The 17,796-nt window shown below is 36.3% G+C and overlaps 1 protein-coding gene across 4 annotated transcripts in view; it reads left to right on the top strand.

The window, feature by feature from the left end:
- The window catches only part of PIK3C3 (phosphatidylinositol 3-kinase catalytic subunit type 3), a 199,007-nt gene extending 182,802 nt beyond the window's left edge, over positions 1-16,205 (top strand). For 3 of the 4 annotated variants that reach the window (XM_072605264.1, XM_072605266.1, XM_072605265.1), the window contains 2 exons: positions 1,630-1,755; positions 15,423-16,205. In XM_072605264.1, coding sequence (XP_072461365.1) covers positions 1,630-1,755; positions 15,423-15,437 — 141 coding nt within the window. In that variant the 3' untranslated portion in view covers positions 15,438-16,205. The remainder of the gene's footprint in view (positions 1-1,629; positions 1,756-15,422) is intronic. The other variant, XR_011966213.1, reaches the window with a different exon arrangement.
- Positions 16,206-17,796: the final 1,591 nt, after the last annotated feature.

The raw sequence follows: 17,796 nt of genomic DNA, 5'->3' as shown, positions 1-17,796 counted from the left end.
AAAGCACAGTTAGATGGCTAAATTCCTAGAAAAAGACATATACTGTCAATGCCTCTTCTTCCTTTCTTCTCACTGTCTTCTAAATCCTTCCAACCTATCAGTCAACTGAAACTGCCCTCTCCAGAATTGCAAATGATAACTTAACAAATCTATCATCTAATCCAATCATTATTTATTTATTTATGTATTCATTTGTTTTCTTGAGACTGGGTTTTCCTGTATTGCTCAGGCTGGAAATACAGTAGCTACTCGTGGATCTGGTATAGTTAGAGTTGATCAGGGGAGCTTTTACTTGCTCCATTTTTCCAACCTGGACCTGTTCACCTCTCTTTGAAACCTGGTTGGTTCCTTGCTCCCAAGGGCTTCATAATATTGGTGCCAGAAGTAGTATGGAAATCCAGCTATTACAGCTCAAAACTTCAAAGCACAAACCGTCTCCATCCTCTCCAGTTTCAGGGATTACGTAAGGGCATGTACCATTATGTTCTGCCATTTCCTCTACTTTCTTCCTTGACCTCTCTGCAGCATTTCATCTGCTAATCACTGTATTCCACTTTTTCTCTCAGTTTTCATGACACTACTTTCTATCCTTATTCTCCTGACTACTCCTTAGTCCCCTTTGGTGATTCTTACCTCATGTTCTGACAATCCTCCTCTATGCCATTTCACCTAATGAGATCAGAGCCCATAGAGTCAGTATCTCTAGGCAGATGGTTCTCAGATCCCTGTGTCGTGCTCTAGTTTATCCTGAGCTAAAATCACAACCATGACCTCCTTCCAAGACATCTTCAACTGGATATCCTGTTACCATCTTAAACTAAACATGTCCAAAACGAACTCATTGTTTTTCTCCCCAAATCCTCCCCCTGTGAATTTTCCTGTTATTGTTGAGAGCACCTCCGTCCTCTCAATCATCCAGGGCCTTGATGTCATCCTCACTCCTAGCTCTTACTCCACATATTAATTCCATTGCTGAATTTTTTCAGTTTGTTCAACTGTTATCCCCAGTTGATGGGTATTCACTTTGCTTCAGATTCTTAGCAATAACAAAACCACTGCTGTAGATTCGTGCATAGCCTCTGAAGGTTCTTGAGGACCAAGAGGTAGGTACTTATGTAATTTCCTGCTCTTTAACAATTTCATAATAAAAATACCAGACATAAAAGGAAAGGAAATATGAGCAGATATAATCTACAAATTGAAGTTCTTCTTATATGGTTTAACAAAAACAAAACAAGTTTCACATGCCTTTAAATATGTATTACAAAGAATTGTTTTAATCTGTTTTATTTACTTTAAAGTTAGGGCATACGTAACAGAATCTTATTTTTATTAGTGTTTTTATGTAAATGTTTTATCTTAATTTACCTTAAATACTTTAAATAAATAATTATGTACACAGTGTTACATAAAGAATATATATAATTAAGCATTATCATACAATGAATGGCTCTAATCAAAGGAATAACCTTGTAATTCATTTAAAATTGTATCTTGTGAATTATGGGTCATTGCTCCACCATGGAAACAAATTGATATATAACAATGCCTTAATTGGTTAAATTCTGTTGTTAGAGAAATTCCTTATTTGTTTTTCATCATATAAGAAACCATTCAACTCTTTTCTAGGTGCAGGATAAGTTCCGTTTAGACTTGTCTGATGAAGAAGCAGTGCATTATATGCAGAGCCTGATTGATGAAAGCGTCCATGCTCTTTTTGCTGCAGTAGTGGAACAGATCCACAAGTTTGCTCAGGTATGCTTATCATTCAAGGCTATAGTTAGTTATCCCATCCTCACCACTTTCCATTTCGTAGGTTTGGACTAGGCCTGCTTCCCTCCACTAAGCCACATTGTTCCTATGACACCAAATGCTTCTCACAGCCTTCTCCCCCTCCCCTCTCCCACCATCCTGCTCAATTACCTCTAGTCTATGCCCTCCATTATTGCTGACACACACCTCCTGCTCTTCTCCACAAAGGAGAAAGTGTTGTGTGTACCCATGTCCTTTATTTTCAGTAGTGACTATAACTACTTTTTGACACTAAACCAGAACATGAAGTTGCAGCAATTACAGCTTTTCCATTTGCCTGATAGATGTGTATGGTTTTAGAGAAGTTGGGAAGCTAAAGAATTCACAGGATCAACACTACTTACGCACAACCTGTGGTAATTGCTGTCCATTTATCCTGATTAGAAAGTGGTTAGGAGACAGGCTGCTTGTTTTTACCAGTGTGCTTATATTGATAATCCTTAGATGTAAAACTGCATCTTGTTTCAAATGTGTCCTTGATAGACATGATTGGGAAAGGTGTTAGAGGAATCTAAGAAATTATTCTCCTTCCTCCCTAAATAGCTCCTTCTCTAGACTTACTTATTTGATTTTTTTTTAATTGGCATCTATAACTTTGTCAACATAAAGACCAAGTGTGAAAGTCCTTACTCTATGGATATTGACAACTGTCTGTAACTTTGAGTTACAGGTCTTAGAGGTGCCTGGGGCATTCAGAAATTAAGTGTCACCCAGCTACTGTGTAACAGTGGTAGGGTTTCACCCAAGGTCTTCCTAATTTCAAGGAAATTAGTTAACTATGCCACAGTGTGGCAGTTTTGTTCAGTTCCCTTCCCCTTTCTCTCTTCCTGAGGCCACTAGGTGGTGCCATAGTGCACAGAACACTGGGCTTAAGTCAGAAAGACCGGAGTTCGAATTCAACCCCTTGTCTCTAGATGTGTGGCCTTGACAAGTCATTTAACTTCTGTTTGCCTTAGGTTCTTCATCTGTAAAATGGGGGTAATAACAGTAACTACTTCTCAGGATTGTTGTGAAGATTAAATGAGAAAATATTTGTAAAGCATTAACATAGCGCCTGGTGCATAGTAGGTGCTATATAAATGCTAGTGTTATATCATTCCTCTCCTCCATGTTACACACACGTGCTCTTGCTCTCTCTCACTCTCTCTCTCTGTCTCTCTCACGCGCGCACACACACACACACACACACAAGAAATATTTAGTTGAAGGAACGAAAACTTGCTGTTGTTCAGTCATGTCCAACTCTTCATGACCACATGGACCAATACTGTCCATGGAGTTTTCTTGGCAAAGATATTGGAGTGGTTTGCCATTTCCGTCTCCAGGGAATTATATCAAACAGAGGTAAAGTGACTTGCCTTGGGTCACACAGCTAACAAGTGTCTGAGGCCAGATTTGAAATCAGGTCTTTCTGACTCTAGGCCCAGTGTTCTATCCACTGAGCCATCTAGCTACCTCTGAAAACACGTTAACACTGATAATATGTACTATCTTGTTTTATGCTAGCAAGCCATCTGTTTTATGACATAGAAACATCAGTGGTAATTACCGTTATGTTAATGATACCTCAGAAAGTATCATCATTGAAGTAAGAGAGTAATGAAAAATAAGGTGAAGATAGCTCAGTCTTGAGTGGATTGAGGTGGGGAGGAATGCTGGCCCAAACTCACTTGTCTACCCTCATCTTTGAACAGCAATTAGACCTAGAGCTATCTGATACCATGGGTTTGGGTACGGTGTGGTCATCTACTGAGAATGCCACCTCTATCTCAGGGAACCTTATCATCATCTCTAGGAACACAGAGGTGGGGAAATGTATCTTTAAGAAGCTTTCAGCACCCTGCTTTTTCCTGTGGATGACTAGAATAGTTGTCTTGAAAATTGAGACTGTATATTTTTTGTTGTTGTCCCTGCCCCTTGTTAACTTTTGAGGCCTAAAGGAAAGATTATTGTTCTTTATACAATTAGAATCATAGAAAATTGATTTTAAAAAGCTTATTATCTAGGAGTCAAAGTTTGTGGAACTTTGTTTTCTTCAGAGTAGATTAGGAAGGGTGCCAGGTAAGGCTGATGAAATAGGATTTCATGTCATAAACTGAGAAGTAATTTTTTCATAGCATACCATAAGGGAGTCTATAGATGGTAAAGAATTAAGACAGAAAAAAAGAATGGATAACCCAAATGAAGACGTTAATACAGTAAAATGGAATGATAAAAACATCAACCCCCACCTGCATCAACAAGACCCTAGAACATACAAAATAGTTACTGATTTTCAGAAATTTGTTCAGCGACATTTAGTAACTTATTTGTGTATATATATATTGTGTGTGTATATGGGATGCAGTTATCCCTTTGTGAAATAAATAGATACTTATCAGCAAGATTCAATATGAAGTACATTTCTGTTAAATCTTTCATGTTTGGCTTCTGTTATAAAATAAGAGATTAATTCCTGTTGAGGATAGCTCTCAATAGAATGAGTTGAAAGGTAGTGATTAGTAAGAGGTATCCATAGCTTAAATTAGCATTTCTTGTCACTTTAAGTATTACACTTCAAGAGTATCACTCATTTCTTCATACTGTCAATCAGATTTATTAGTTGTTTTTTTTTTCTCTGTACATACTGCTGCTACTATAGTATCTCATGTATGGAAGAACTGTCTTTAGTCTTTACTTTCTTCGATACATCTAGTATACTACTATCAGATGAAACACCCCCAGATATCATTAGTGCCACTACTGTTTCATCACTGCCACCATTTGTCAATAACCTTTCTTTTGAGGTTCTCGTTACCCACGTTTAACACCCAGTCGATACCTTTGTAACTATTACTTACCATACTTTCTCAAGTTCAGTATTTAACTCATATCTAACTCTTCCCTTCTACAAAAATTTCTGCCCTTGTGCAAGGGGAACATCTATATTCATGTTAATGATCCCCCAATCACCCTTACTTCCCAGTTGCTCAGCTTGCTCAACTCTTATAAATTATTCTTTGGTTCTACCTCAGCTAAACACAGGAATGGTCACCTACGTGATGTTGCTGTTTTTCATAGTTTTTCCATTTCCAGCATCAGATAACTCAGAACTTCTTTAATCTAAGTTCCTTCCATTCCACTGCCGCTATACCTTACTCATTCTAAACCTCTTCTTCATCCTCACCCAGACCTCTAACCCTTCTGCTCCTCAGTACTTTCTCAGGGTATCACCTTCATTTATTTCTCTGTCCAGTGTGGACACTTTAGTTAAATAGTTTATTTAGCACCACGCTATGCTCTACTCTCAAGTCCCTTGCTCCCATCCTCTTGATGCTCATGCCTTGCCAAATCTAAGTTCTTGATTTGTACCCACTATGCACTATGCACTATTACTCACATGAAGCTGAATGGAATTGGAGGAAGTCATATAACCTTACCACCTGGTTCTCAAGTATTAGCTCAAGTTCCACCTTCAACATGAAGACTTTCTTGATCCCCACAGGTTCTTTTGTATATATGAATATATCTCTCTTAATAAGTTTCTTGAAGTCAGGGACTGTTTATCTTTTGTCCCAATATCCAGCACAGTTTGTGGGACATAATAGATACTTAATAAATGTTTATTCATTAATTGGGTTACTTAAACTATAAAACTTAATAATGATTTCTCATTATATGTTTCTTAGCTTGTCATTAAGACTTGTTAGAATACTTGCCCATTCTTCTCTTCTACACAATTTACTTCAATTCAGCAAGTATTTATATATATGCAAGATACTGTGATAGGGAATATAATGAATATAAATAAAATCCCCTGCTCTAATCAGACTGGTATCCTGGTGTTTTCCAGCATTCATGGAATGAATCCTCATTCCCATTTCTAAGCCTTTGCTCATACATTGCAGTATTATGAAGTAGAAAGAGCACCCACAGCATTTAACATTTTTGGCTGCCTTTTAAGTGAACATAAGGTGCAAGATAACCTGCATTGTATAACTATAAGAACTTTACATTTATTTTTATTAAATTTAATCTTACGAAGTTTGTTGTAGTATTCTAATTTCTCATTCTTTTTTAGATCCTGATTCTGTCATCCAGCATGTTAGCTAGCCACCACTTTCTGTCATCTACAAATATTCTAACCAATCCATCTGTTTCTTTATTCCACTGAGTGATAAAAATGTTAAACACTTGCCCCTTGGGTATGCCACTGAAGACCTCTTTCCAAGTTGACATTGTATCATCAGTGATTATTTTGGAGAAACTGCCATTCAGTTAGTTGTAAATTCACCTAATCATCTCGTATGCCCTATGTCTCTCCATCTAATCCACAAAAGTAACTGGAGAAATTTAATCAGATGCTTTGCTAAATTCTAGATATGTGTTATCTACGGCATTCCCCAATCTACCAACCCTGCCAGAAAAGGAAATAAGGTTAAGTTTCGCATGACCCATCCTTTACAAGCTCTTTGTGATTACCACTTTAATTATGAGGTACTCACTACCTCTCCCTTTAATAATACTTTCCAGAATTTGCCAGGAATTGGAAATCACATTTCTAATATGTTCTTTTATTCTCTTCCCTTTTTAAAACATTTGGCAGTGAGTTGGAAAAAGCAGCATTATTTTCCTACAGTCCTATAATACCAAACTCATTTTTCAGGATCTAACTGCTCTGCAATCCAACTGGTAGTTACTCAGGTACCTTGGATTGCAGTTCATCTGGGCTTAGTGACATGAATTTGTCATAAAAGTTAGATTTTTTTTTTTTTTGCTATCTCCTTATTTTGGATTTTAACTACCTTTTAGCCATTTTTATCCTGTCCTTTCTCATTCAGTAGTTATTCTCCTTGGTGGATTTTTGTTTCTCAAATCAGAAGTAAAATAGGACTAAAATAGTTTTTTGTCTTCTATCACCATCCTATTTACCCTGAGCAGTAGTCCTATCCCTCCTTTTATTGCTTTCTTTTCTCCAACTCTAAACAAACATAGAAACCAGGATGGGGAAGATTATGTTATATGAAAAATGAGCTGATGTTTTGCCTTAAAAAAAGGTGGCTTAGGGAAGACTTGAAGGCTTTTGGAAAAGTGATTACTTTTATACTGTTTGGGGACAGAACTAGAAGCAGTAGGTGGAGGTTGCAAAGAGATAGGTGTAAGAAAAAAATCTCACATGAATTAGACCAGGGGTGGGGAACTTGTGGCCTTTGACCTTTCTCAAAGAGAACTGTGCTTTTTCAAAAGGTGACATGTCCCCCTCCCTGGTAACCTTCAAGCAAAGGCTGCTGGGTATTGATGGAACATAAATCATGCTACTTCTGGGCAGGGACTCTTTGATTTTTATCTGTGTCACCATTGCCCAGCACATCGTAGATGCTTAATAAATGCTTGTTGATTGATCTTGTAGAGGAGTTTCTTAAGTATGAGTTAGACTGAATGGATTCTGGGGTCCTTACATGTTAAAAGTGGGAATTTCAATCTATAACCTTCTTATTTATGATTGTTGGATATTTACCAGTTTTTTTGCAGTAACCATAAAATACATTTCTGTAGACTACATCTAAACATTAGCTAATAGTCTCTCCTAGTAATGTATGCTACAGTACTACTGAAGATCAAATACTATAAAATACTTTTTTGTAAGGAAATAATTAACAACAGCAAGAATTATATAGCTCTTCATGGTAACTTAATGGAAGCACAGAATTTGGAGTTAGAGGATCTGGGTTTGAGCCCCATTGCTGCCTCTTAACTAACTGTGGGACCATGGGACCATAAACAAGTTACTCCAAGCTTCAGTTTTCTTATCTGTAGGGCAAGAGTACTAACATTTATATTACCAATTTCACATAATTCTGTAAGAATACAATGAGAATGACACATTGTAATCTGCAAGGCACTATAAAAACGTCAGCTGCTATTATTGTCAGTAATAATTTGGTTATTACTTTCAACAAAGTCATATTCCTTTCCTAGCAAAGTCAGCCCGTGCAAGATTTGCTGATTTGTGTCTGGTATGAAATACCAAATCTGTGAAAAATGGAGGTACTTTTTCACATTAATCAAGGGAGACTCATTTTAACAATACTTGAGAATATAGATGCTATTAAAATCACAATTTAACATTTTGCTGTTAGTCGTTCTTGCTTTCATTTGAATTGTAGAGGTGAGAAATACTGTTGTGATATATATTTTATACATGAATGTATACATACAAGATATAACATATCACTGTTATGATATAATATATTACTTCCTCAAGTTTCAGATGTCTGAGTTTAATTGGATTCTTATTTGCTTTGTGAAAGTATCTGGTTAGCAGCTTTTTCCTAATTTTTTCAAATCAAATCATTTATTAATGATCTTTTATTTTTCTGAAAGCCTCTCTATTTTTACAAATAGTATCCATATATAATGGGGTTTTTTTGTTTTTTTTTTTTTGCAAATTTGACCTTTTTTTCTCTTTCATTTTCGTTCTGTTTATTTCAGATCTGTGTAGAGTCAACATGGAGCCTCCCTCTGGTTCAAAGCTTGGTGACCAGTGGCAGATTTCCTTAATGTGATTAACATTTACTCCAATAGCCATGTGGAAAAGGCAGATATTTCTTTGGTTATATTCTTTTGGTTTAATACCTTCCAAAATCCATCCTTCCTTGTATTTCCTATACCGTTTACTCCTTTGTCGAAGTATCCCATCATTTTAATTGGTTAGTTTGTAGCCACTTCAGATTTGAAAATGATACCCCAATGAGGAAATGATTGAGTACTAGTTTGGGTCATAAATCCTGTGAGTTTCATACTACTTTGAATCATGTAGAAATAAAGGCTGAAAGGTGTTTTGCAGTATTTTATTGCACAGAATACTGTGTCCAAATACTGTGCAGGAACAGTTTGGCTCCAAGGTTAGGTTGGTATTAGGTCAGTAATTCATTCCTCAGCCTCTCATATCACTTATATTTTGTGCCAGTTGTCTATGTAGCTAAGGGAAATTTTTTTTCAATAGTATGTTAAAAAAAAAAAACATTTGGGTAACAGCAAAGGATTATGTAAAATCAATTTGTATAACTTAGCCACCAATATACTCATAAGCCATTTGTGTTGGGACTGGTATTAGAGTTTGTTTTTTTTGTTTTTGCATTAATCTGTACTACAGTTTATCATACATTAATATTCTTGAGTACAGGCAAGGTTTTAAATGTACTTGTGGTTTGTTATAAATGACATTTTAATGTTTCTCTTCCCTCCCTTTCATCTGACCACCAAGTAAAGATATGTATCAGCTACACAAGCAGCCAAGAAAAGTTGGTGGATAGAGGGGTCACTACATGAATATGCACTATCATGCTTATTTTGCCCATTGGCTAAAACCAATCTTGAATTTTATTTTGCCCATATGTATTCTCTCAGTGCTCTGCAATCAGTACTGCTGCAGAAACAATTAAACCCACAATGTTTCTGGTTTTTTGTTTTTTTTTAACAGGCATTTGTTACATGACAAATGGTTAGTTGATTATTGGAATAGCAGTGATCGGCAGAATGCCCTGAAATTTTTAGCTAAAATGCCCTTCAGTTTACTATTGATCCACATACATCTTCTTTAAAGAAGATTTGCAAACACTTGAACATAATCAAGGATGCTTGTACCTGCTTAGTTAACAGTTTTTATTATGCTCAGTTATTACAGTATCTTTTGTATTTCAGTGTTCCATGAATGTTTGTTTCTAATCAAAGCTGTTAGAGGGGTAGAATGCACATTTAGTAGTAGGGGTTTTGTCAGCTACAGAAAAGCACAGATTTCATTTTTCTAAGTATTTTCTTCAGACATTTGGAAGTTTTTTTGTTCGGGGTTTTTTTTTTTAATTTTATTAATTTATTTTTGGTGTTCTACAGTCACTACCATATAACTTAGTTGGTTTTTTTTCCCCTACCTCCCCAAAAACATTCCTTAGTGGACTTACAATTCATTTAAGTGTAAAGGTGAGGAGTCTCCTTTCGTGTGTGTCTTGTTCATGTATATTTTTGTTTGATTTATGTAGTGCCATACCTTGAAATCATAGGTTCATAAAATCCTAAATGTAGAGCTTGAAAGAAAGTTAGTGATCATCTCATCCATTTCATTTCCTTAGAGATAAGGAAGTGGAGTGCCAGAAGTAAAGAAACATGAGCAAGTTCACACAGCTAGTAAACAGAGCCAAGATATAAAACTAGGTCCTCTGAAAACAAATCCAGCATACTCTATGCTGTACCATGCTGCTACCACTAAAACCTATTTGGCTTTTAAAAATTATTTCCTGTTCATAAATCTGCAGTTATTTCCTGTTGTCTATATCATTATTTCCCATTGATGAAGCAATTTTTACCTTCCTGCAAAACTTTACTATCAGTGATCCTTCCTAAAATTTAAAAACTTTAAATCCTGATTTCTCTTTTTACTTCTGCTCATTACACTTGACTCTCAACTTTTCTGTTATTTTGGTTCTTGCCCTCTGAATTACCACTTTAAAACTATGGAGAATAAACTGTTCCAAAATTAGAAAATTGGGGTATTTTAGCAGACCACTGAGTACTTTTTGATTAGGGAAATGCTGTCCAGAATTCTTAACTTAGCATTCAAGACTTTCTACAATCTGACCCCAATTGATAGTTAGACTGTGTGATCAGAGAGAAGAGGTCAGATAAAGAGTTGTGGAGATAGAAGTACCAGTATTTGACAGCTCATATGGGACATTTCTTCTCAGTCTCCTACTACCATAGGTGCCCCACATGATTTTGTCTTGGACCCTTTTCTCTTCTCCTTCTGTACTGTTTCACTTGGTGATTCCATTAGCTCCCATAGATTTAATTACCAAATCTGTGTTGACTATTCTCATATCTATCTATTGTGCTCTAACCTCTCCACTGATCAACTACTTCTCAGGAATCTCCAGTTGGATGTCCATGTAAGACAATTTGAAAACAGACTGCCTCATCTCTTCCCCTACCTTCTACAACTTACTATTTTTTGAGGGCAACACCATTCTGACAGCCTCACAACCTAGATGTCATTCTTTATTCTCTTTTCACTCTCTTACCCCTCTTATCCAAGTAGTAATGAAAATAAAACAATATTTAAAACAAAATTCCACCTTTAGCGCCTATTAAATGTCTCAAAATTAGCTGTCACTTTTGGAGACCAAAAAAAAGTTAAATGTAGATCTGTATCCTCAAATATAAAAATACTAAAATGTGTGTATTGATAGTGATATAATGGTATAATCTTCATATTTATGGACAGGAAAATATTGCAGATTATTTTTTGTTAAAAGGTATCATTTTCTTACTGGACTATAATTTAAAATTATTCTATAGTGATTTTGCAATTTCTGAAAAATAGGAATACATTCTTCAATTAATGTTTTGTAATTCCAGATAAAACTCTGTAACTGGAAAAATATTTGAAACTTTTTCTGCTAAAAAATTAAGACAGATTTAAACCAGATGAACATGGGCCAAAATGTGAGGCCTTTATCCATTGGTCCTAATTTTGCTTTCTGAAACAACACAGTGAGTCTAATCCTTCTTTTACATGATTGCCTTTCTGATGTTTGAAGACATTTCTCTACCCATTTTTCTTTTCTGGGGTAAGTTTCCTCAATTCTTTCAAATATTCTTCTTAAGATTTGCCCTTCAGAACTTTCACTGTCCTGTTTGTTTCTTCTGAATGTTCTCTAGTTGGGTAGAATCTAAGAGTTAGAAGATATCTGAGCCATCTAATTAATTCAGCCTCGACCTGACGGAGTCTTCCCTTTGCAAAAATCCCCAAACAGTGTCAGTCTTTTAAGATTACTACCCCAAGTAATAGTATTATCTAGCTTTTATATAGTGTTTTAAAGTTTCCAAATTACATGTTATATGATTTGATCCCCATAAGAGGGTATGACATAATATGCCAAATGTAGTACATTGGGACTATTGGAATCCTCCCAGAGTCTGCTTTCCATGCTTCTTTTAGTGCAATATAAGTTTTTACTTCTGGCAGTCATGCCATATCACACTATCTATCAATGGCTCATATTGAATTTGTAATGCCCTAAAACTGCCAAGTATTTATTTATTTTCTTTTTGTTGCTTTTTTCCCCAATCTGTTTTTATTGGAAAGGAAACATATGTAAAATGTGTATCAGAAAGTTAACCAAATATATTCATAATCAGCATCTGCGATATTTACAGGCTAAGACTCTCCACAATTGGGGAAGCCAGGTGGCATAGTGGATAGAGCACCAGCCCTGGAGTCAGGAGGATCTGAGTCCAAATTATGCCTCACACTAGCTGTGTGACTCTGGGCAAATCATTTAACCCCATTGCCTCAAAAAAAAAGAAAAAATCACCTCACAATGCCCTCTTCTAATATTCCATGCCCCAGCCACTTTAGGAATGTCAACTTGTATCTTCTTTGAAGGGGCAACTAGATGGTACGGTGCCTGGAGCACCAGGTGTAGAATTAGAAAGACCTGAGTTCAAATCTAACCTCAAACACTTAATAACTGTATGGCCCTGGAAAAGTCACTTAATCTCTAGTTTCCTCGTCTGTAAAATGATAATAATACCAGCTACCTCCCGAGGTGTTTGTGAAGATCAATTGAAATATAATTATAAAGCACTTAGCACAGTACCTGGCGCATAGTAAGTACTATATAAATATTAGCTCTCTTAATACAACTCATTCCATATTTGTTGTCGTTGAGTCATTTTTCTGTTGAGTCAGACTCTCCATGACCTCATTTATAGTTTTCTTTGCAAAGGTAGTGGAGGGGTTTGCCATTTCCTTCTCCAGCTCATTTTATGGATAGAGAACTGAGGCAAACAGGGTTAAGGGACTTGCCCAGGGTCACACAGCTGGTAAGTTTCTGGGGCCAGATTTGAACTCAGAAAAATGTCTTCCTGTCTTCAGGCCCTGCCTTTATTCCACTTTTAATAGCTTTAAATATTAAAAAATATTTTAAAATTGTTTACCAGGCCTAACTGTCTGTTTTCAGTTTCTACCCATTGCTTTTTGTTCTTTCTTCTGGGACTAAGCAGAATAAGTCTATTCGCTCTTCTTAAGATGCTTAGTTATCCTATCCTATTTGAGTCTTCTTTTAAATCTAAATATTCCCTTGTTCCTTCAGTCAGTACTCATGTAGCATGAACTCAAGGAGTTTTGCCATTCTTGATGCTCTACAACTTAACAGTGTTCTTCCTAAAATGTGGCATCTGAAACTAAAGACAAAACTCTCAGTGTAGTCTAACTATAGCATAGTATAGCGGAACTATCCTATTCTTATTCCTGGATACCATGCTTCTCTTGATTCATCCTATGATGTCATAAATTTGACTATACTTGTATTGCACTAAAACCCCCAGACTTTTTTTTTTTTAATGAATTGTTATCTAGCCATACTTTCTATAGTACCTGATACTAGTGAAGTTATATTTTAAAATGTTCTAGACTGTCAAGAGGTTTTTATTTCTTGACTCTTATCTGGCACAGGGGTTTTAACCCCAAGGAGTAATGAGTTTATTAGGTCAGGGTGAAAATACATTTTCATTCCCACTAACCTGTAGCAGAAATCTGTCATTTTCTTCAATTATAATTTTTTGTATTTAAAAAAGCATATTCTGAGGAATCCATGGGGTTCAGCAGACTGCCAAAGGGTTTGGTCCATAACACACACACACACACACACACACACACACACACACACACACACACACACTCTATTGTGCATCATTTCATCAAGATGTTTTTGTATTTAAAAAAGCATATTCTGAGGAATCCATAGGGTTCAGCAGACTGCCAAAGGGTTTGGTCCATAACAGACGCGCGCACACACACACACACACACACACACACACACACACACACTATTGTGTGTCATTTCATCAAGATGATTTTGATGTCTCCTTGTTGGTTTCCATGCTGTTATTATCTCCCAACAGTAGTCCATGCTTCAAACTGATGCCAAGGTAATTTTTTGAAGTGCCCTCTCTTAATCAGTAAACTCTGATGGCTCACTGTGACCTTTTAAAAGAAAATATAAGCTCCTCTGTTTTATCTTTTGAAGTCCTTCACAACCTTTCCCCAAAATATGTTTTCTGTTTTATTATACGTTACTTCCCCTCCCACAGACTAGCTAATTGGAGCAGTAGAGTTCAAATCTGGCCAGAAACACTAGTCGTGTGACCCTTGGCAAATTACTTAAGCCTGTTTGCCTCATTTTCCTCATCTGTAAAATAAAGTGAACTGAAGAAGGAAATGGCAAACCACTCCAGTGTCTCTACCAAGAAAACCTTAAATGGGATCATGAAGCATCAGACATAACTGAAAAATGACTCATTTCTGTTCTTTACACATAATAGTCCATTTCCCAGTCTCTTTGCCTTTGCACTGGCCACCATCCTGACCTACAGTATTCTCCTTTCTCACTTGAGCCTTCTAAAATCCCTCCCCCTTCCAGATGCAATTTCACTGGCAACTTGGACATAAAGTCTTACCCGCCTCTCTCACCCCAACTGCTCTTATTCTTTTTTCTACTTATTCAGTGTATACCTATATATGAACTTGTCTTCCCTGTTAGAATGGCATATCCTTGAGACTGGAGATTGCTCCATTCAATATATTTGTAATCCCAGCATCTCACACAGTTTCTGGCACATAGGCTTATAATATATATTAATTGATTTTATTGATATGCAAGTTGGGCAAGCGTGCTGTCCTAAATCCCTGATAAAGATCACAGGGCCAAGAATGCACATCCATGAGAGACCACTTGGGAAGTTTTCCTATTTGGCATAAAAATTGTAAAGATTATTTTTCAGTTCTATCTGTTTTTCTCAGCAACTTGTTTCTGGGTAGAAGGGGAAGGCAGGTAGCTTGAAATCATACTGTAGCCCCTAACTGAATACCATTGGTCATGTGCCACACCAGCTATGCAGTAGGCCTGATTTGGAAGGTTAGAGGAAGATAATGGTTAGATAGAAGTGTCACTCTCCAGTTATTTCAAGGAAATTAAAATTGAGGTAGGGCCCAGTAGAAGTAGGTTCTTCTTATGATGTAGACTAGTTGCCTCTTTCCCCTGGAAAGTTATTTATTAGTTTTTGACTTGTTTAAAGGGACACAGAACTGCCGGGTCTTTTCCAAATGAACTGCTACATTTTAGTTGAACAGCAAAGGTACTGAGGTATCAACTTGGTATATGAAAGATAATATATGAAAGTTAAGGCTGGCCTCTTCCTTCATTTCTTTATATGGTTGATAAACTCTTATGAAACTAGCAAATTCTTTAGCTTCAGTGCTAACACTTTTCTACATGCAGCAAAAAAGATGTCAATTATTTGTCATCACATAACACAGCTTAAACATTTTAAAAGTAATTCATCCATATCAGCTAATATGCCATAGAAAGTGCAGTCTTGTCAGTGTGTGTATGTGTGTGTGTGTGTGTGTGTGTGTGTGTGTAATAGAAGTTGTAATTGTTGCAGTAAAGACCTACAAAGATCTCATCTACCCGAGTGCTTGTTTTAGAACTCTAAACCTCACATCTCATAATTGTATGTGAACATTTAAACTAAGATCTTTCCCTCTTGTATTTATTTTTAATTTTTTCTAGTACTGGAGAAAATGAAACTGGATTTTGCTGTCAGTATAATGGAATGTCAAGTTGTGTCACTTGTTTAAAAAAAACTACCTTAGAAGATACTTAGAGAATGAAGACTTGGACAGCTGATGGAAAAGAAAACTTCATCTTTGAGCAACAGTGGTCTTTGAAATGCCAGAGGCAGGAGCATAATTTCCTGGGAAACCATTGATTTAAGTGTTCCAGAAGATTTTGTTTTGAAGCACTCTGTATATTTATTTCCAACTGTACACGTTGTTAATATGAGAGATAAGTTGCACTGTTTATAACCTGTTGTTAATTTTCAAAGGAATTATGTGACCGATATAACTTTTTAGTCTTAAGGTCCTGGGATGGTCCACTGCCACCTTCACATCTTTAAGGCCTTATAAATAATGGCATGGATTGATTATGCTTGGTTTTTATTTGATTGGAGGTTGAGGTGGGATGAGGATCTTTAAGGGAAAAGTAAATTTTTCTTTTTATTTTGTACCTAAAATTAGCATTTCATAATTTACGAATGACTCCCAGGTCAGGAAATGTTTTCATTTGGAAAAGACAATCGTTTCCTCCTACTTATAATAAAGAAATATTTTGAAAATATAGATCATTGCTCAGAAAAGTTGTAAGTATGTAAAGTAGAAGAGAAAAAAATAATTTAACTGACTAACCAAACAGCAATATTGTAGTAGTTTTCAGTATTGAGCTTGAAATATTTTTATGTATAAATGTAAACATACAGCTGTGATTTCAATAAACTTTTTTTTTTGGCATAAACTTTGCATCTATAAGCTTCTTCAGTTATATCCTTTTTGGTACTTGTGAAATGGAATCATCTTTACTCATAGATTTAAGTTTAACCACATCTTTCATGTTTTAATGTTCTATGTAGCATGATATGGTAAAAAGAACCCAGTGCTCTGGGTTCAGATTCTGGCTTTTGATACTTAACTGCCATAGCTAAATTGCCAATTGTCTGTCAGTTAACTTTTCTGTAAAATTTTCTGTAAAATGAGGTCGTTAATATACCACCTAATTTATAAGGTTATGGAGGAGGGAAAAAGGAGAGGGACTTTGTAAACCTAAAAGAGTTACTTAAATGTGTTTAATTCACAATCTTTCAGCCAATACTTGGGCCTTATAAAGATAAAATTACCTTGTACACATAAGTTCAAATACAGTATCTAAATATGATATCACATATATGATCTTAGCTTATTATTAAAGGAAAAAAATGACATCTTATATGTTTGATGTTGGATAAATATTAATTAAAAGCAACCTTCTGAAGAGATTGGATGACAGAGAACGTTAGATAACAATAGTGCAATGATGGAATACCTGTGATTCACAGAATTTCAGCCCTATTATGAGCTTTTAGAGATTGATCCAATCCTCTTCATTTTATTGATAATGGATCTGAAGTGAAAAATCATAGGATTTAGAGGTGAAAGACACTTGAAGATTATTTGGTCCAACCCTCATTTTACAAATAAAAGACCTGAAGTGCTCCAAGAAGTAAAGTTAACTTGTTTACTGACTATAGAGCTGGTTAGTGACATTCTGACCATGTCAGTTTCCTAGTCAATTATCCCCTGGCAATTCCCCTCTTTGACCTCTAAAGTTTGTACAACCCAGACCTAACCTACTTTGTCAGCTTTATCATTTATTTCTACCCTTCACACACTTTGTGATCCAGTCAAGCTAGACTCTTGTAATTCTGTCTTGGCTTCCTCTTTTATTCGTCTTACTTTCTGCCTTCTCCATTGCTAAGAAAGGGGAGGTAACCCAGTACCCCACTCAGGAGTTTGCTTCAAGCCCTAGCAAAAACTGGCAACCTCAAATCTTGTTAGATTTGTGCTAAGGGAAACCACACAGGGTAGCAGCATGTCATGCCTCCTTGGCCAGCCGTGGCCCATGAGACCAACTTGACCAAAAAGGGGGAAATTTGGAAGTATCCCTGAGATTACTATGTCTGTTTTCTGTTAGTTAATTTACCAAACAGGTGCACTGGACTCAGAATAAAATAAGCCTGTTTGCTGAAAGTCACCAATCAGGAGCTTGTAATGAACCAAAGTCTTGCTCACTCACAGACACCTTTGCTGGTGTTCACTGACTGACCTTTCTGAGCTGTGCCCCTCCCACCCCCCCAACTAGCCCAAAACAGCCTTGTGGTCAGCTGTTCCTGCAAAACATCTGTTTTCCACCTGTGCCTGGGAAAGATTACTTATTCTTTTTTACATCCCCTTCCTAAATCTCCCCTTTGTGGTTTTCAAGCATAAATCTCCCCTGCCTCTACTAGGCTTTGGGCTTCTTTGTACTTTGTAGCGACAACACAATATTCACAGTACCTATGACAGCCATGAAT

This window comes from Notamacropus eugenii, chromosome 4 (assembly GCF_028372415.1).
Source record: "Notamacropus eugenii isolate mMacEug1 chromosome 4, mMacEug1.pri_v2, whole genome shotgun sequence".
Classification (NCBI taxonomy): domain Eukaryota; kingdom Metazoa; phylum Chordata; class Mammalia; order Diprotodontia; family Macropodidae; genus Notamacropus; species Notamacropus eugenii.
This window is presented reverse-complemented; position numbering and strand designations above follow the sequence as displayed.